Below are 22,038 nucleotides of genomic sequence, written 5' to 3'. Positions count from 1 at the left end.
ACAAATTCACTTTGCAAACGTTCGATGTGGATAAGAAAACCAGAAGACACCGGTGACATATATATATACATTTGCCTTCGTACCTACAGAGGCAAATCGATAAGAGACATAATCGATTTTCATTTCTTCGATCTGACTCTAACATATCAGATATTGAAGCCACGGCAAATCTGATTGCACAGAAACAATAACAGTCTATTTTACATTTACAATAGCATTTGACCGTACCAAATAGATATATGAAGTAAAAACATCTGTCAAAGGCAAAATAGACTCCTACATTAAGGCAACAATATTCATGCCAAACTTCCCCTCACACCAATCAGACAGGAGGTGTACCAGTATAGGTAAAAAAATAATCTGTCATCTCAATTTCAATTATCTTATAGCACTGGGGTGCACATAGGGAACAAACCCTTAAAATCAAAACCATTCTTAAACATGAATTATAAGACTGCATCTATTCCACTGCTTGTGCAATAACTGTAACATCATATCCATCAGATGTACCATATTTAATATAACACACACCAAAGTTTATTAACATGTGCCAACTTAGAACATTATTGAAGTGGTCCATTCAAATAATGCACAGAATCCTCCATTTATAAGATAATCTCTTGATGGTGTTTGATGCTGTGGTTGTCAGTTGAATGAACAACCATCCACCATGCAGATGATCAGAGTGCACAGTAAACCATTGAAAGCATATAACAATGAGCAATCAGAATTGAAAAATGCCTTTCATTACTCTTTCAGGAAACTGTAAGCAAACCCAAAGTTCTGCTCTCTATTCAACAACCCAAATTAGAAAACACTATTAGCTAGCTTGACTTCTAAATTTTCTAAAAAACTCTTGCGAGCTGCATTCACTCACTTTCTTGGAAGCTTCCTGCTTCTCTCCAAAGCTTCACTCTTCCAAATTCAAAAGCATCTTTCACTTTGTCAGATTCTATATTTAACTATTTTTGTCCATTTTTGGAGATCTAGAGATAAATTGAACATGTCTGAGTTGAAGAAATAGATTTTGAAATTTTCATTTCTATCAGTGATACTATAGTTTTAGATATCAAAAGAAGGGTCAGTCGCCTCTTCTCCAGTTTAGAAACAATAATCCCTTTACTTTTTGACGCTACACTCTGCCATATTCCAAAAGCCTTTCCCTTTGTTGGACTATATATTGACTTCATGGTTTTTCACCATTATTGGAAACAGTATTGCAAAGAAAAACTAGCAAGAAAGATCTCAGGCATTGAGTCAAAACCTGGGCTACACCGCTATAAATAGATGAACTGAGCTACATGTTAGGATTGCAACCTGTTGTGACCATTTCACACATCGCCCCATTAAAATGGGGACCCCCTCTTTTTGCTTTTGTTTTGCCTGTTCTTCTCTCTGTTTCTAGGATTTTGAGTAAGTGAGTTGTCTGGGCTAGGGCTAAGCCTTAGGGGTTTCTTTTGGATATTTTTCAAACCGAATCCAGTCTAATTTTGAAAGTTATTACGCATCCTCCCAAAGATTGAGACTTTTGAAATAAGATAAGACGGTCACAAAGTCGGATAGGTCTCAGGTTAGGTCTAGTCAGGGTTCTTTTGGGAAAATTCAACTTTTGTCTAAGTATTGGCATTTTGAAGATAAAATTGTACATTTTTTGCCTAGGTAAATTTTGATCAAATTTTGGAGGCAAGATGATCCCCGAAACGAAGAAAGTGCTCCTGTCCCTCCCTGAAGGACCATACCACTTTTTCAAGGATAACTGATTCCTGATGACCTAATTATGCCTTATGAAATGATTGAAGATCTAAATTGTGGATGTTTTAGCTTAAAAGGGTATAATCGCTCCTGTCCCTCTCCCAGGGACCAAGGCGAAAATGTTATTTAGTGCATATTTGTCTCTGACTTTTAAAATTTGTTTTGTGCAGGGTCTCCAGGGGAGCTAATTGGACGCAACTTGATGATTTTAAGGAGTTTGAAGGTTTGAAAATGATGAAATTTGAAGGATTAAGATAAATTAGCTACTGTCCCTCCCTCAGGGACCAAGGCGAAAAGGCTTATTTGAGTCATTTTTAGCCTTGATTGGTTAAATTGAAACGTCAAGGGCATGGTGAGAGATGAATTACACATGTTAGAGCATCCAAGCTTAATTAAATGCAATGAAATGATGGAGCTTTTGTCTAAAAGGATAAGTTCGCCCTTGTCCCTCCCTGAAGGACCAGAGCGATTTTCCTTGTACATACCTTTTAAGATCTTTCTCGGACTTGAACTCTTGTTCATAGCTCGTAACAGGATGATATCTTCCCTAACAAAGGAATTTCGAGACAAAAAGTGAAAGGGACCAGAGCGATTTTCTAAAAAGGCAAATTTCTTGCAAAGGTAAGGCAAGTTTCGTGTTTGAAATGAATAAAAGAAGGCGTGGTTGGTCCATTGAAGGTAATTTCGAAGGCTAGCAAAGCACAGGTAAGCTCATAATTGCAAAATCGCTCCTGTCCCTCTCCAAGGGACCAGGGCGAAATCCCCACATATGCCTATTTGCCTAACATTTTGAAATGTTTTCTTTTGTTTCCAAGACTCAAGAAGGAGTGGGGAATGATGTTTTATGCTTTGAAGGTAATTGGAGGTTGATGTGATCAAGAGTTTGTACAATGAATTAAAGGATGCTCCTGTCCTTCACCAAGGGACAAGGGCGATTTTTATAAAATCAACAATTTCCCTCCAAAGTCACGTCAAGGCAAGATGGTGTAAGATGAGAAATGCCCTTTTAGAAATGGTGAACAAGGAATTGCTTCCAAAAATTGACAATCCTAGGCTCAAATGCAAAAATCGCTCCTGTCCTTCACTGGAGGACCAGGGCGAAAATCTTGGGAGAGCCTATTTTGCCTTGAGGAAACGAGTTAAGCATGCATAGAATGAACAATGGGGATCATTGCTTACCCACACAACATGAATTGGCAATTTAAAAGATAAAGATCAAGGACAAAAGTAGAAAATCGCTCCTGTCCCTCACCAAGGGACCAGGGCGAAAATGTCCTAAGGCACACTCCTTCTAAAGATCGAATGAATTAAACTCGAAGTTCCAAATAACAATGCCATTTTGGACGTCAAGGATGAGGTTTTGAACGTGAAAGCAAGGAATACAAGGTTTAAAATGCAAAAGCGCTCCTGTCCCTCTCCAAGGGACCAGAGCGAGGTTATTAACATTCGTTATTTTTGACCATGCTTGGGCGTTAATATCCTCCAAATCGTATTAGATGCCAAGTTCGCTAAAAACTTCGAAATATTTTAAAAATTTTAATTAAATTGGCATTTAATAAAGGTGCATGAGTATTTAATAATTAATTTGAGCCTTAGAAAATCGGATTTTTCTTTTAATTGAGGCATTTGAAATTAAATTAAAATTAAAAGATAGAGTGCTTAAGGTATCATTTTAATATTTTGACAAGTTGGCCTTCTCCTTTTATTAATTTTTGTTTATTTTTTGTTCTATTTTACCAAGTCGGCCTATGGAAAATGAAATGGTGAGCACTCTATATATTTGGGGCATGTTTTCATTATTCAAATCATTCACTCATTGTTTCAAGTGCGATTTGGAGAAGCAAAGAAGAAGTGCGAAAGCTGGCCTATTTGGAGCGAATTTTCCTCAAGTGTTGAAGACTAAAGGTGGTGGAGTTGATGCTTGTGAAGACTAAAGGAAGTGCATTTTGCTAAAGGAAGGACTTCAATCTACATTTCGCCTAGCCAAAATTCACCTTATTTTTGCATCGCTTTTTAGAATTAATTCTCAAGTGGAGGTATGGCGAGATCATCCTAGTCCCAATGTTGAAGTTTTGAATTTTGAACTTCAAGTTTTGAAAATTGCGTAGTTAATTAGGAAATGATAACTCAAGATTTATCATGAAGTTTCCTAATTAAAATCTTGAATCTTCCTTTCTACTCTATATTTCTACGTTGCAAGATATATTACTCATTATGAAATGTTGTGTAGGTGTCATAATGGCGACCCCAAAAGCAGGAGCATCCACTAGTCGTCCAGCTCTCATGAAGGAAGATCAGAGGAATGAAGAATTGGAGACCAAGATCGTGTCAAAGTGGAGCAACATTGGAGATACCAACTTGGGAAACTTCAGTATGAAGAAGTTTCGAGAGGTCCCTTACATTGGAAAACCATCACCTGTCGCAAAGAGAATAATTGAAAGTGGCATCATCAAGGCGGCCGGTTTCCCTCCAGCAATGGAGTGCCATGAGCTGATGATCGAGTGTGCTCGCCATTATGACCCACAATCAAGATCAATCATGTCCAAGGAAGGGAACACTTTGGCTTACCTTTCAGAAGAGGCTATAAGTGAAGCTCTCCATCTTCCAGAGCATAAAGATATGATTTACAAAAGCTTAGAAGGAGCCAAGTCCATGTATGAAGATGATCCAAACACTTGCTTGAGCATCATCAATAAGAATTGGTTACTCAAAAGTCGTCCTCGCTTGAGCAAGATTCCCAACACACCACATAGGATCGACTTCCAGGAGGAGTACAGAGATTTGATAACTTTGCTCAATCGAGTTACAGGGGCTCCTCAGGCCTTCTATTTTGAGAAGTGGATGTTCTACTTCATCCAAGTGATAGTTCAAGGAAAAGGAACGATTCATTGGGCTAGAATTATTAGCCATTGCTTGGACGTGCAGTTAAGGAGACTGAAGGCTACCAAGTCCTTCCACATGAGTTCATACATCATATATGCCCTGATCAGGAGTTTCAAATATGCAAGACTACCTCACAGAGGAGTGATTGGGAGAGGACCTGGGGAAGTCAGAGTATGTGAGTCTTATGTTCATTTGCATCATCCACCAGGAAGTGACTACAAGTTAGTCAATGATACCTTCACGATGAACATCACCAGGATATTGCAAGGCGGGATTCACAATCGGCTATCTCAAGATGCATGAGCTTGTAAAGAGGTATGGTGTTTGGTTCATCCAATTCCAAAAGTTTACATATATTAGAGTTCATGGGTGTCCTTCACCTCCCTATATGTTGCCAAGATATCCGACAGACAGGATAGTGCTACTTGAGGTGACTAGGCAGTTGGCGGCTTATGCGAAGGCATTCAGACACAGGCATGGAAATGGAATTTTTGTGCCTATCATACTAGGGAATTCGGTTGAGGTATGTCCTAATGCTCTGGCTTTAGATGATGCAGAAAGGGAGTTGGCCTTATATTCATTTTCATTCTTTGCCTTGAGGGAGAATTTTGATCCTTATGGGTATATAGAAGAGACAGTTGGTAGAAAGTACAGGCATGAATGTCAGGTAGAGGACTTTTGGATGAATCTCTCAAGTGATCTAGAAGTAAAAAGAAAGATGCATTCTAGATTGCCTTTAGATTTTATCAGGAGATGCAAAGTTTAGAGAGTGGCCGATCAAGCTCAAGACAGTGGCAGACATCTCCAGTCATCCTATGATAGAGAAGACAAGGCAGTGAATATAGATTGGAACAAGCCTGAGGTTGTGGACTTAAAAGCTTGGATGGCTCCAGTTTTGTCATGTACTCGCGGATGGATAGATGTACAACATCAAAAGTTGAGAGAACAGAACATACCAATGACTTTTACTTTGGAGGAAAGGCCGGGAGAAGGAGGAGCAAGCGCAAGTGAAGGCAATCCTCATCCTAGAAGCGCAAGCGAAGGCAATCCTCATCCCAGAAGCGCGAGTGAAGGCAATCCTCATCCTAGAGGCGCGAAGAGGAAAGAAAGACCTGAGAAAAGGGAACCCTCCAAGAAGAAGCAAGAGGCCAATCGAGATCGCTCATCCGGTACATCTTCTCGACATGAAAAAAGGACGAGTCAAGTTGTAGGACAAGAAAAGAAGGTACTTGAAGTCAAGGAATCTATAGAATCAATAGTACAGAATGATAAACACGAGGAAGGGCAGGCATCTCAACGTTCATCAAGTCAATCTCTCCAAGTCAATGAGATACACGAAGACAAGAATGGTGATGAAGTGACATCTCCTCTCCGAGAAGAAGAACCATTGCCTAAAGAGATACAAGTTAGAGAGACAAGATCCGCCATTCCAGATTGGTTGAAGGAGAGATTGACAAGGGTGATTGTGATTGAGGATGAAGATAATGTAATTGACTTAGAGAGCCTTGTAGGAAATTCTCAGGAAGTAGCAGAGAAGAAGAAGGCCACCAAGATGTCCAAGATGATCAGAGATGAGACAGGGTCCAGGAAGTTGCAGATAGCTACACCAGCAGTGGACAAGTATGAAGGTGAGATCCTTGCAAAAGAATATGATGTAGAAACATTTGAGCTTGGTCCACTCACCACCGAGCAGGCAATGGATGAAGCAACTGATTCATTTGAGGCACTTAAAGACAAACTTAAGGAAGAAATGGAAAAGAATAGAAGGCTTGAGCGAGAGGTCGGTGCTTGGAGAGGCTACTTTAGCCATCTCAATCAACCCTTGGGACATCAGGATCCAACAGTGTCTCCTGTGCAGGCACTTCCCCTTGAATCAGTTGGCGAGGCAGAGAGAGTCAAGAGCTTGGTTCAGCTTATGAGATCTTGGATTGACAAATCCCACACAGTTGCCATTGAATTTGCAACAAGAATGATGCAGACAATCCATCGAGCTATCCAGGTCCTTGAGATCATCCACAACCTAATGATAACAGTAGCCGCCTTTGCCCACACTAGAGATGTTATCATTCCTGTTCTACAGGTAATCAGGCAAACACCAAGGAAGATCTTAGCACAAGAAAAGATAATGGATGGAGGAGCTCATAATTTACTCCAGTGGTCAACTCTACTCCAGATGAAGGAAGTTCTTTTCGAAGACATCAGCACCAAATGCAATCAAGTTGAAGAAGTCATCCATCCAATTCAGGACAAGGTGTTTGAGGTGTTATGTACTATTCTTGCCAGGAGAATTGAAGTTGAGACAGATGTGGATCTTCAAGAGTTGGAAGAAAAGGTCAAGGTCATCTTCTGCAAAGATGAGAATGTTATCACAGATGAGCAAAGGGATCAAATGTTCGCTACTATGCTCCTGATTGAGAAAATCAAAGAACTCGAACCTGGATGGGATGCGGCTCTTCTCAAGGCCTTTGATCAGGTTATCCACTTGGAGGAACGAATGAGGAATCTTCCCGAGATTCCTATTGCTGAGATTGAAGGAATTGTGTCCAGATTCATTGCATATGCTAAGAAAGAGCATTGGAAAGGGAATAATGTTCTAGAAGAGAGGTTGTTATAGATGATGTGGCACCTTAATTATCATTGGTCTATGTTTCCTAGATTTTTGTGCCAATTAAATATTTGGCTATGCATTTAATGTTGTTCAACTAAAAGGGGAACTTTTTGTAATAAACCCTAATTAGGGTTTAGGTGTCAGAATCTCAGCCGTTGATCTTCTTTTGATCTGGGCCGTTCATTGTAATTGAGGATGCTATATATACCCTCACTCATTTTCATTTTGTCATTAGAAATTAGAAAAGAAGATATTAGATATTAGATGAGAGATTAGAAATCAGATTTTAGAGAGAAGAAAGTTATTTTGTAGCAAGATTGAGCTTTGAAGAAAGAACTTCAAACAATTGTTGTCTATTTTGGCTTTGAGATCAATAAAATATTGAAGTTATGGTGTTTTATTGTAATTCTTGTGGCTATCTTCATGGTTGTTTATTTTCTTGAATCATTCTCAGTCGAAGAAGTATTTAAGTTTGAAGGACTAAGCGTTGGGCTTGATCTTTGGTGAGATTCACATTCCAAACCACTAGCTTCTTACTGATTGTAAGAACGCCTTGTGTGGTCAACTGGAGATATTTTGGATTGCTTAAACCTTCAATAATTATTGAACTATTGATATGTACCTTCATGGTAGTGTCTATGATTCTTGATGAATTGGAAAATCATTAGTCACCTTAGAAGATCGCATCAATTTCAGTAGAGTTGTTATCCCTTGGCAATATTGAAATTGGTAGAATCTTACCAAGTCTAGCCTACATTGAGTCATTCTTAGGATTAGATTAGAATTCATCTCTTGCAAACCCTACCTTTTGATCTTTTTTGAGAACTTGTTAGTTTTAGGAAATTTTGTTCCTACAATTCGGAAATGTAAGGCCCCTTGATGAAACAGCATTCACAACGACCACTGGTGCTTATCCACACGTAGAGACCCTACATCGAAGAACCTTGGAGTCATCCTGATTGATCCTTTTTTGCGACATCTTCAGCAATCAGAGGCTTTATTCAAGAGAGGATAAGGTACCCTTGGGTATTTTATTCTGTGTTTGATTGTGTACAAAATACACGTCAACACAACCCCGAATAACAAGAATTAATTTGCTTGAAATTTTGCTACGTGACCAAGATACTTAACTCAGAAGAGGCGTGTCACCCACCCCTTCACCAAGTAGTGAATGACACTAAATCAGCATATGGACGGATTTGTATTAATAGCATGAAGGAATCATGACATGGAGAAAGAATCAATGACAGTGCGACATGAACAACACTCCAGCATTCATCAACATTGCAAGGGAAGAATGAAGACTCGTCATCACAAGATCAAGATCAATACCTTAAAGAGAGAAGAACTTTACAAGATGAGGAAAGTGCAATTACAACAAGAAGATTAACATCATAAAAGTGCTAAAGGAAGAGTAAGATCAATGCATTCAAGGTGTCAAGAAAGGACAAAGTCCAAGACATGGAGAAGGATAAATCAAGAAAAGGATCCCACAACATGAAGTACACAAAGGAATGACAAGGTCAAGAAATGTTCAAGAAGAAGGATTCCCAAACGTGAGGATGAAATGCAAAAAAAAGAAATATCAAGGCAAAGAAGATGATAAAGAAGCAATTTTCATTCGTAAGGAGTTAGAAGAGTTAATCAAAATTAGAAATTCATCCAATGAAGATGAAGTGCTAAAGAGCACAAACAAGAACATGTCAAGATGATACAATTTGAATATATCCATCACAATCAGTCAAAAGCCACATGATGATGTTGAGTATCAAGAGATATTGCTCGCAATGGGATATCAAATCTACATGGCGTGCAAGTAGCTGAGGTGGCGACAACTCACCTTCATCCACCAATCAAATGATTCTAAGTCAAAGCATCCAAATTCATTGAATTTGACTTATCCCAAGATAACAACTATACATGTGAAAGGCACAAACATCGATCTAACTCCTATTTTCTCATTGGTCCACATTCAATGTAGGACATGTATCTCAAATGTTGTAATGATCTTATTGGCCTAAGAGGAGTTAGTTGTAACTAACCCTGATTAGGGTTTCATCTTGTAATCTTGGCCATTGATTTCAAATCAATCAAAGCCATTCATAATTGAAGAGCTATAAAAGGCCTTGCCTTCTGATTTGTAAGGGTTAATAGAGTTCGAAGTTAATAGAGATGAGCAGTAGAAGTAGGGTAGGAGGGAAGATAGAGATTGTTGCCAAGGCTTGATGGAATAAACATACTACTTTCATTGAAGATATGGTGAAACTTGTGTGTTATTTCAACATGCTGAATGGTTTCTATTAGATAATGTTCATTGATCTAGATGGAGAAATGCAATGGTATGTGATGAATTCCTTGGTTCGTACTTTTTGTGGTTTGCTGAAATGTAAGCTACAATGTAAATCAGCAATATGAATATAAACAACAAAAATCTATTTTCTACAATTCATGAGTTTAACTCTATGTTATTTCCTCTCTATATCTCTATGCTATGGAAATGCCCTTAAGTTTTTTTTTTTTTAAGTAGCTTTCCTTTATTTTTCTAAAAAAATTACGATTTTTTTATAATCCAATTTTTTCTCGATTTTTTCCCCTTTTTTTCAAAAAATCTTACTCTTTGGTTTGCTCATTTTTTCCCCAAACGATTTTTGCTGATATTATTACAACCTCATCTAGTTGATTTGCATAAAATCAGATCAAAGCACTTGAATCATTGGTCTTAAATTTGATATACATATAGCTAGACAAATCAAGATCAATACCATTGTTTTTCGTGAGCATTTCAAACTCGTACACCTCCTTTAAATTTGTCTTCTTTTTTTTTAAGATTTTCATTGGTAACCTCACCTTCAGTAAAATCACCTAAATTATCCCCGTCACCCTTTCACTTTATTCTCATTAAAATAATTTGCATTATTTTACTTAGGGACATATAAATGAAACACAGCCTTCTTGTCATTAGTTTCTTCTCCTCTAGCTTTCATTGCTATTTCTCTGTCATTTAAGTGTCACCACAACTCTCAGTTTTCCAATACCAAAAAAATTTTAGACTTAACTTATATGCTGCCATAATTAAGGAATGTTCACTTTTGCCATCATCAAATTCTAGTAGTAGATGAAATTTGTTTGCTGCTATTACCTTTAAAAATAATCTTTCCACCTGTATATTTATGTTTCTTCTACTTACACATTCTAGATTTCTGTCAGAAAATAATCACGATTTCCATGGGCAGTTATACCAATGTGATGGATAGACTTAACATGAATAGACATAGACATGATAAAACAACTATAGCATAACATTATGAATATGACACGAGAAATTGTGAACAATGCAACAGTTTCCAAGGCAATTATCCTACACTTATAAATATGGTACAGGAAACTGTAAAATAGGCGACATTTTTCAAAGGCTGTTCCACATCCATACCAGCAGGTCCCTTCATCCTAACTAGCACTAGTGAGCCTTCTTCTCCTTGCAACACAACTAATTTTCTTGTAATGTTCTATTACAATTTAGTCAGGACATTTCAACATACCCCTTCAAGCTAATCTGAATAATTAGTTACATGTATCTAGACCGGGGAGGGGAAATTCGTAGCAACTTTTTGTACAAAATTAGAACGATTTTATTTGAAAAGATTTTGGATAAAACTGTATGGTGATGTAAAAAAAAAAATCACTAGAGTTATCCAAATGTTTTTCAAATACAACTGTAATGGACTGTTAAAAGTTTAAAACCTAATATTTCCAAATAATACCATCCATGGGAGGGAATTGTGCTGTAAGGACAATGTAAAAATCACTAAACGGTTTTATCCAAATGATTTTCAAATACAAGTGAACGATAAAAACCTTTTGTTTTTCTAAAGTGTCGCATAATCTTTTTAACATGACCGGTGACACTGGCACGATACGTCATCTGGCTCCACGTGAAACATTTTTTACCCGGAACTATAAACCGGTAAGGTCACAAGCGGGGGACCTCATCCCCATATAACAATACTAAGGCTCAAACCTGCGAGCACATTGGATCAGTGAAAGCACAAGCACACCATCACAATGGCCCAGTGGGGTTTTCAACCTTGGTGGTCACAACAACACCACCACTACACCATGGGAAGAACCCGTGAATTGTGAAAACCTAATGCTACTACTAGAACTAAGTTATTAAGAAAGATATAAAATGACGATACTTAATTTCTAGATGATTGTCTATAAATTTCACATTTATTAAATATATCTGTAGTATCCCCAACAAATTTTTTTTTAATTTTTCAACAAGATTAGAAACACAACAAAACTCATTAGGGTTAGAGAAATGAAAGTCGAGGGGCAGCGCCCCTCGCAGGGTCCGGGGGCAGCACTTGAGGGTTTTGCTATCACCAAATATCAAATCAGCTAAGCTAGGAGCTTCATAACCATATAGTGCCATGAATGGTGACATCTTGATGGACATGTGATAGGAGGAGTTGTAACAATACTCCCCTAGGTGAAGCCACCTCACCCATGTGCTTTGCTACTTTGAGACATAGTTTTTGAGATATCCCTCTAGCCACTTATTCACTATCTCGGTCTCCCCATCAATCTAATGGTGATAACTTGTGCTTGGAGTGAGCACAGTACCACATAGTCTGAAGATCTCCTGCCAAAAAGCACTTAGGAACTTGTTGTCCCTGTCACTTACAATATTCTTCGGCAATCCATGTAACCTGAACACCTCCCGAAAGAACACATCAGCAACTTGTGCTGCTGTAAATGAGTTGCTGATGGCCAAAAAATGGGCAAAACTTAGTCAATCTATCCACCACAACATATACACAATCCTTCCCCTAAGCTCGTGGCAACCCAGTGATGAAGTCCATGGATATACTTTCACATTTCTGACTAGGAATGGGCAAAGGTTGTAACAGACCAGCTGGTAGAGTGTTCTCATCTTTGTTCTTCTGACATGTACGACACTCAATGTATCTCAAGACATCATTTTTCAACCCCTTCCAAGAAAAAAATTTTTGGATCTGCATGTAAGTCTTGAAATAACCTTGGTGACCAGCAAGGGGAATGTCATGGAAGGTCTGCAAAATCTTCTCCTTAAGCTTAGATTCATCCACAATGAAGATCCTTCCCTTGTATAAGATCAGCCCCTCAACCAATTTGTACTTTTCGTCATAAAAAGTACCCTCAATAATGCTGGTTGCAAACTGATTTTTGGCATAATCAGCCAGCAACAACTCTCTCCAATCTGCAGTAAGTTCGCACAAAGAGCTCAAGTGGGGTCTTCTAGATAGAGCATCAGCCACAATGTTATCCATCCCTTTGACATACTCAATGTCAAAGTCGTAAGCCTGTAGCTTACTCACCCATTTTTGTTGCCTCTCATTCAAGTCCCTCTGATGCATGAAGTGCTTAAGACTGTTGTGATCAGTCTTAACAACAAACTTACTCCCCACAATGTACTGCCTAAGCTTCACAAGAGCATGCATTATGGCAAGCATCTCATTATCATATATGGAATATAATTTTTCAGCTCCTCTCAATTTTCTACTTTCAAAAACAATAGGATGCTTGTCTTGCATAAGGACCGCACCAAGACCTTCTCCTGATGCATCACACTGTAGTTTGAAAAGCTTGGTGAAATCAGGTAAGGCCAAAACAGGGCATGAGCTCATAATCTCCTTGAACCAATCAAACATTGTTTGTGCCTTTTTTGACCACTCAAAAGCTCCTTTCCTAGTGAGATCTATGAGGGGGGCAGCCAACTGAGCGTATCCCTTCACAGACCTTCTGTAAAAACCACATAGGCCCAAGAATTCCTTCAAGTGTGTTATGTTCTCAAGTGGTGGCCAATCAATGATAGCTCTAATCTTTTCAGGATCCACCTTCACACCTTCTACACTGATGATGTGATCAAGATAGAGCAGCTCTCTCATTCCAAATTCACATTTGGACTCCTTAGCAAACAAGGATTCGGACTCTAGTATACTGAGCACTTCATCTAAGTGTTGCAAGTGCTCCTTCCAAGACTTGTTGAAGATGAGGATATCATCAAAAAATATGAGTACAAACTTCCCCAACTGCTTCTGAAAGATCTTGTTCATGCAAGACTAGCATGTGCAGGAGCATTAGTCAAGCCAAAGGGCATGACTAGGAATTCAAAATGCCCAAAGTGGCATCTAAATGCGGTCTTCTCAACATCTGATGCTCTCATCCTGATTTGATGGCAGCCCGATCTAAGATCACTTCATCTAAGTGTTGCAAGTGCTCCTTCCAAGACTTGTTGAAGATGAGGATATCATCAAAAAATATGAGTTCAAACTTCCTCAACTGCTTCTGAAAGATCTTGTTCATGCAAGACTAGAATGTGGCAGGAGCTTTGGTCAAGCCGAAGGGCATGACTAGGAATTCAAAATGCCCAAAGTTGCATCTAAATGTGGTCTTCTCAACATCTGATGCTCTCATCCTAATTTGATGGCAGCCCGATCTGAGACCTATCTTTGAGAAGAACACTGCACCATGTAGCTCGTCAATGAGCTCATCAATCCTCTGAATAGGGTACCGATTCTTGATGGTTTTTTGATTTAGTGCTCGGTAATCCACACACATACGCATGGTCCCATCCTTCTTTTTCACCAATACAACAGCCGAAGCAAAAGGTCTCTTGCTTGGCCTAATGTAACCCATGTCCGGCAGCTCCTTAATGGCCTTTTCAATCTGATCCTTCTGCTTCTTGGGGGTACCAGTAAGGAGTATTCATGACAGGTTTAGCTCCTTCTTCAAGCTCAATGATGTGCTCGGTGCCACGCTCAGGAGGCCTACCAGGGGGTGGATTCTCAAAAACCTTACTCCTTTTGGTGATTAGAGCTTGGATGTCTGCAGGGTAGCTCCTTTTTTCCTCAAGAGGACTTAATGGCATCACTAAGCACTCTGCTGCCCACTCCACTTGGTCATGGCGGATCAGCCTATCCATCCTCTTCAATGATACAACTCTAAGACCACCATTGGACATTCCTCTCAATACTACCTTCTTCCCATCAGACATGAATTTCAGCTCCATGGTTTGCAGATTTAATGTGATCTCACCAAGAGATCTCAGCCATTGAATCCCAAGGACTGCATCATCGATCCCTCCAATGCTAACCACAAAGAAGTCATCTCTAATTTCATGATTTCCCAACTTCAGAGACATGTTGGAAACCATTCGGTTGCATGATATAGTGGAGCCATCAACTACCATGACTTTGAAGCCTTCTACTTCCTCAGCCACTAGCCCCCTCTCTGCAACAATTCTCTCATCAATGAAGTTGTGAGTCGCTCCTGTGTCAATGAGAGCAAGGACACAATGTTCTCCTATCACTCCCTGAACTCTAAAGGATTCATTTTTGTGAATGCTTGAGAGTTGAACAACCACTCTTCTATCTTCTAGTTCACTTTCAGGCTCTTCAGGAGCCTCTTCATACTCGTCCTCATTTTCAATCTGCTATTCGGAGATTTTAGAATCTGATCCACCAGCTGAATAGGACTCCATTTGATGTAAATTACCCTTCCCATGACACTTGTGTCCTAAGGCCCAAGGTTCTTTGCAAGAGTAGCATAGATTCTTCCTCCGGAGCTCTTGAGAAAGCTCATCATCTATCCGAGAAGGAAACTTCTTGGTCTGATTTGGAAACTTCTTCCTATCCTTTCGGAAAGGAAAAGGCTTGGACTGAAATATACTCTTTGGGGGCAGCCAACTCCATACTCCTAGACTTCTTGATGGCCTCCACCAAGGTAGGCGGATCGAAAGCTTTGACCCATCCTTTCAAGGGCTCTTCAAAACCTTCCGTGAATAGAACAACTAGCCTCTTCTCTGAAATGCTACTGACCATAACAAAGAGATTTTGGAACTCAGTTATGTAATTGTCCAAGGAGCCTTGTTGTTTGAGTTGAGCAAGTTCTCTAAATTTAACCTCTAGATCCTTTGAATCAAACCTCTCAATCAATCGGTTTGTGAATTCAGCATAGGTGGTGATCAAGTTGTGAAGGGTGACCAACCCATGGTACCACCATTCATGAGCAACACCATCCAAGTGCAATGTAGTGAACTTGATGGCATCTTCTTCAGGCATAGGCCTCAAGGACAAATAATTGTCCAACTTTTGCACCCACACTCTAGCTATACTCTTACTGCTTCCATCAAAATGTGCTAGAGTAACCTTCCCAAGAGCTTGTTGATAGTCTCTTGGAGTGGAGTATTGCTTATCATATCTTCCTTCCCTCCTCTTCTTCTGATTCATGAACTGGTCAAGAGACAAGACATTTCAGATCTCCTAGGGAAGTGATGCATGCTACACGAAACTAGCCCGGATCTCATCAACCACAGGGACTTCTACTTCAGGAGGCGGTGCTTCCCTTGGAAGGAAAACTGGTTGCAAAGGTCTTATCACTGATCCAACAAGTATTCCACCATTGTTGTTGAAGAGTGAGTGCTCAAATATACTGAGGGGGGGGGGGGGGTGAATCAGTTTATTATAACTAAATAATTTCTTTTACAAAATGTTTAGAGGTACACAACCTCTTTTTGTGGGCAACCTCCCACAAGGAGCTCCAACTCCTCTCACTGTTTTTGTAGGCTCCAACACCTTCACTAAATTAGTGAAGGTGTTGGAGCCTCTTGTAGGTTGAAGCCTACGAATTGCACTCACAAGGATAAAGCTCACCCTTTACCCTATTCACACACCAAAATAAACTGATTAAATCTTAATCATAATTTCCTCAACAAACTGCAATATATAAGTTACACAAGCTTTTCTTTTCACAAAGACTATTTTTATACATACAAAAATTCTCAATAGTAGTTCCTTTTTAAATGAGACACTCAGTCTACTGTATTATTCTTAACAAACATATTCTATGTATTTCTTTTGCTTCCAGATTTTCTTCTCACAGCATCATTATTTTCTGCAGTAACTATTTATATTTGCACACACTAGTGCATACCACACACAACGAACTCCTTCCTCTAGTTATATATTCTCAGCATCGTACACCTTTTCGTACATCGGTTTCAATTTCTTTCTTCCAGTATTGAGATATATTTATATATCTTTTAAAGGATGTGGTTCTTCAAAGAGTCACTACTTATATATCCTTTTCAAAGAGTCACGACTTATATATCCTTTTCAAAGAGTCACGACATATATTTATATATCCTTTTCAAAGAGTCACGACTTTAACCTTTAACCATCAGTTTAGCGAAAATATTGGTTACCGTTCTTAATCAGCTTGTTTGGAATTTTTATTTCTTTTTAGCATCGCATCTTCCACGTTGGCTTTGTTCTTTAGGACAGGAATTCTTCTATTCGTGAACTCCACGTAGATGGCACCGCTGGGTTGTTTCTGAAGATGACGTTTTATATGCTTTGTCTTGTTCTGGACACTATATTCAACAGATTTCTTTAGATCAGCATAGACGGTGACCAATGAGGTTTTCGGATTCAAAGTTTAATAAATCGAAGCCTTCATCTTTTATATTTCTGTTGTGCGTATCTGAGTCTACTGAAAATACGACTTATATAATTTATTGTTTCCTTTTAAGTTATCACCTCTTTTAACTTCGAGTCAACATATTATTCGAAAGCATATGGCTGCTGAACTATTATCTCCCTCTTGTATGCTAGACCACTGTGTAGAAAAGATTTGCTGACTTTGAAGTATATAGCATATATTAGAGCGATGCTAGTGGAATAAGATTTTCAGACTCATGTGAACAGCAACAACTCCTTTAGATGTCCTCTGGCATGCCTTCCTCATTTTACTTCATCCTTCACTGAAGATGAGACTTACTAAGCATAAGTCTGCAACAATGATTTTGAAGATCTGAAGGTATAGCTCAGAAATTTCTGTTTAATCTTCCAAGTAATGGCAGGAGCACTTTGTAAGTAAATTCAGCCTTAGTCCCTTAGTCCCTAAGACCATCTGAAATGCTCAAATATGTTGAATGGTATATTGTGTATAGCTCATTAATTATGCTGTGTACACTGTGTATATGATATATTCATATCTAGGTCTTTTGTATGCTGTGAGCATTGACGACAATATGTTCATCAATCTCCATGAGTCAATCTCAGTCAATCTCCATAATATGTTCATCAATCTTCATGACTGATTTGTCTTCTTACATGTTTGACATCAATGACAATATTCTTATCAGTTGCTACTATGGTTGCTGCCATTCCCATTACCACTAAAATTGTTGGAAGTGTTGGCATTATTTCCATTGGTATTACGATTCTGGTTTTGACTATAACCTCCTCCAACATTCTAATTAAAAGTGGCCAAAAACTGGGACATCATGTCCATCATAGTATCAAACTTTTTATCCACTCTCGACACAGCTACATTTGCATCATTCTGACCAAATATTCTCTCTCCCATTGAATCCATTGAATCTGCTGAATCAACTTCTTGGTCTCTATTTCTCAAAACTTCTGAAAAAGTTTCCTCTACTAACACTAACGATATCTGAAACTACTGCCTCCTTTGTTCCCAATTGTAGTATCCGATATCTTTGTCACTCATGGAACCCTTCTGTCACACAGACTGGCATCAAGAGTGGCTCTGATACCACTGTAGCATCCCCAACAATTTTTTTTCTTTTTTTTCAACAAAATTAGAAACACAACAACACCCGTTAGGGTTAGAGAAATGAAATCCAAGCCAACTGGAAAGAACCCTACACCTTTTGATCATCGAGAGCCTGAACTGGGAGGGTGAGAGCATACGGTAGCAGGGGATCGTTAGTCGCAAACTGCTGAAATACTGATTACAATAATGGGCGGCAAGCCAACACCTTCCACTTTCCAGCGGGATAGAAACAATAAAGCCTAGCGGTAAACCAACCAAGGAGAAACAAGAACATAACCAAGCACGAATCACTCTACCGCATATCTCAACGGGATGATGAACATACACAACAAAGATCAACTCAACCGTTTATGCAGTGAGAGGACCATTACAAACAAGAATCACTCAACCGCTTATGCAACGGGAGGACCATTACAAACAAAATATCACTCTACCGCTTATGCAACGAGAGGACCAAATTACAAATATCCCATGTAGGCAGCAAGTCAACCTCTTTCACTTTTCAGCGGAATTTGCTTATACAATCAAGAAGTGGTTGATAGTACTACTATTCAACCTTAAAATATAGAGATAAATGATTAGAATAGAAGACAATATTGATCACAAATGATAGCTACCTCTAAAACCAACTCAAACATAAAGCAACTATTGTTGTTCTTAATTCTGAAAGTGAATAACACGCAGACTAGCCACTACCGGAAACACCAAAATGCTCATAACTAACTCAAATCTACTCAAAATCACACCAAATCAAAAGCAAATGACAAATATGGCTTAAACGATCATTTCAGAACCTCAAACCTGCTGCATGCATCCCAAGGGAGCTAGGGAAGGGGCGCCCCAGCAAAAAAGTTCGATCAGCAATATAAAATTCAAATCAGCAAACTATCATCTCCCCTTTGGAGGACATCATCGCCTATAGGATAGAGAAAATCAGAGCCAGTACCCATATTGATACGCTCAGTAGACAAGGAGGTACGATCAAAATATTGCTTCAGCCACTATACACCCAGTGCACACCAAAAACACGGCAGCAATCAGAAAACTGAAAATATAATAGCAAACTCCATCACTTTGAAGCTCAATCTACTCCTCTGAATGAGAAATAGGCTCTCTCACAGCTAGGTGCTATCTCTCAAGCACGAAACTGGTACAAGCTAGGAAGCACGCAACTTCAAAGCAAAGGTCTGGCACAATTTTGGCAACACTTCGTTACAAAAATGTTCAAAGATGACAAATGAGAGACCAAGCTCTCATATTTATAGATTCTAAGACCCCAAATTCACCTCCAAATGGCGTCCAAATTACACTTCCTCATTTGCATTTCATTTCAAACATGACTTTGCCTTGGCGTCCCCCTTTCCTAGGCACAAAATTTGAACGTTTCCTTGGTCTAAACTTGCAACATAAAAGAACATTATACATGAGTGTATATTCCATCCTTGGGTGCCTAACTTAGGAGAATAAATGAATTTTGAATAAAATTCTCCTTTCATTTCCTAAGTCGTCCAACAATATAATTAATTATTAAACATTAGAGTAAAGTATTAATATTTAATAAATCACTAGCAAAACAAATACTGATCAATACCAAATCGAGCTATGGACTGAAGTGCTGAAAACCATCAAACTGAGTTGGGTCTGAACTCATCAAACTGAGTTGGGTCTGAACTCATAACTGAACTGCTAAAAGTAGAACTACCCGAAATGACACTTACTAAAAATAGCAAGTCCTGAAAACAACTCCAAAAAGACTATTCTTCAAACCCTATAGCTCAGCTCAAGAAACCCAAACAAACCCAGTAATCATGACAACTGACATCAACTTACTAAAAATAGTAAGTTCTGCAAACTCCCCTGAACTGATTGCATGTCATACCACTGCGAAGCTTACAGAAAACCTAGAAGGAAACTTTGATTCATTCTGCCAAACTCCAATCAGAACATCCCTGAAAACTGCGAAGAATCTTCCTAGAAAAGAGGAAACCCTAATTCCTCATTCCAATCAGCCTACGGGTCTCCAGAATAGGCCAATGGACCACTGATTACTCCTTACTAAGAAGGGGACATTACAATATCCCACAAATAATATGTAAATAAAGGAGGATTTAAGAGCAAAATTGACTATTTTAGTATTTTTCCCTTTTGAGACTATTCCTACACCTCACATCCAGTAAATCATACTTATTTTCAAAAAATAAAATAAATGTATCTAATAACATCATTTTTTTGGTTAAAACATCCATCACAAACCCAATTTTTATTGGGACAAAAATAAGTTTGAAATTAAATGAGAGTCAAATAATTGATGGATTTATTAAATTTCAGTTAACAATGTCATTAATATACTGCCTTGTGCACAAATTTATATCAGATTTTAGTATGACTATGCACACTTATGCATTTGTTTATTTGATTTTGAATATTTCACTTCTGACAAAAAAAAATCTTTAGCTATTTTTATGTGTGATTCTCGTTTCTTTGGTAATCCATATTATATTATTAGCTAATTATTCACTTCCTACTTTTTGCCACCCATTTAATGGATTGGCTGACCTTTGGTTTTAGCCCCCCACTGCATCTTCTTGATGTGTATGAGCTAAAAAAACTCACTTATTAATTTCCAATCAAATATTTCTCGTCTTAAAACACTACCTGTAAAAAATAATTGCACCAATTTTTTCTTCTAATTTTCGGTGCATGGATTGATTTTTCAACTTGTCCGAGAGAAAATCAGAGCAGTACACTAAGCCCTCAAGCTAAGTAGCATAATGTGCATTGAATCATCCCTTTCTTCTAATTTTAGTTCATAAAATGTTTTTTTAGCTTGTCTGAGAAAGAACTAGAGCATACACTAAGTCATTAAGCTAAGTAACCTGATGTACCTGATGAGGTACTCATATAGCAGATCCAGATATGTTGTTAATAAATATGATATATCAGATTTAGATTTGCCTAAATCTGGTCTGAGGCATCCGGATATGCCTCCCCAAACCCTCAATACATCTCCAGGCTGCCGGATACACCACCAGATACCACCCAAACAAAAATAATAGCTACCCTATCATCACTTCTAATTCCTCTCCCCAAATGAAACCCCATAAAAGCCATCCCTCATTACTAATGAACTGTAAACAGAAATTTGTACTCAATGATGATATAGAAATATTCTAGCACTCTGAAGAAGGGGCAATCCTACAAATGTAACCAAAAGTGAAGACATTCACTACCTGGTCATAACCCAAGACTGTTGGACATCTGAGACTAACAGTAGACAACCAATGCCATTTGAGCCTAATTCATCATCTAAGCCAATCATTTTTCAAAAATGCATATTGTTTATCTGGAAGACAGTCTATCAAAGAGGCATCTATTGAGTATTATAATATGTAGGTACGCATGCTCATTGAGGTATTCACAAAATGCTGCAAATTAAAATTTCCCTATCTACAAAGCTAAAAGTTATACAAAAACCTCCTTAAATGATTATGGTAGGCACTTCACCAATTCATTATCATTAAGCATGCATGTATATCATTAAGAAAAGGAAAATAGTATATTCCAGAAGCAGGTTAAGACTAGAATAGCAGAACTAAGAAATGCCAAAGTTTCAAACTCCAAAAAATTGGGTTCTCAGCAGAAAGGACAATACCTGCAAGGAGCTATGTAGTACAAACTGGTGACAGGATTTAGAGTCAAGCCCTTCTTCTGAAGTAGGACTTGAGTTAATACCAAACGAAGAGCTTCTGCAAATATACCTGTAACCTGATACATTGTACCAACTATATTGAAATGTATCTCCCCATAAGAGGAAATGACTACTCCAATACTGACCAGCAACATGTTGAGAAACAAGTCACATCTTGGTTTGTCAGTATGACAAATCACAGCCATCATGTAGGTTGCAACTGGCACTGCAAAGGGTGAAATTAAGAAATTTTCAATTTACATAGAAATTACATGGATCGAAACTTAAATTTTAGAAAGGGTTGTAACATAAGCTCAATACATACTGAGAGCTTTCAGCATTTGGATAAAGGCCACTGAAATATGAAGATATGCAGTATTTCCAAACCTGTAAAGAGTGCAGAATAAGTACAGAAACCATTACAGTGCATGTTACATTTTTGTTCAAATCCCTGTCAGATGAATTTGGAGACTCTTCAATAACA

The 22,038-nt window shown here is 38.4% G+C and overlaps 1 protein-coding gene across 1 annotated transcript in view; it reads right to left on the bottom strand.

The window, feature by feature from the left end:
* Positions 1 to 22,038, bottom strand: part of LOC131055192 (probable sugar phosphate/phosphate translocator At1g48230) — a 99,782-nt gene that overhangs the window by 15,632 nt on the left and 62,112 nt on the right. Inside the window, exons 6-7 of the mRNA XM_057989787.2 lie at positions 21,880 to 21,941; positions 21,519 to 21,780 (exon numbers count right to left, since the gene is read on the bottom strand). Of these exons, the coding sequence (XP_057845770.1) occupies positions 21,519 to 21,780; positions 21,880 to 21,941 (324 nt within the window). The remainder of the gene's footprint in view (positions 1 to 21,518; positions 21,781 to 21,879; positions 21,942 to 22,038) is intronic.

Source organism: Cryptomeria japonica, chromosome 3 (assembly GCF_030272615.1).
Source record: "Cryptomeria japonica chromosome 3, Sugi_1.0, whole genome shotgun sequence".
Lineage (NCBI taxonomy): Eukaryota > Viridiplantae > Streptophyta > Pinopsida > Cupressales > Cupressaceae > Cryptomeria > Cryptomeria japonica.
The sequence above is the reverse complement of the archived record's forward strand: the minus strand, read 5'-3'. Positions and strand labels throughout refer to the sequence as shown.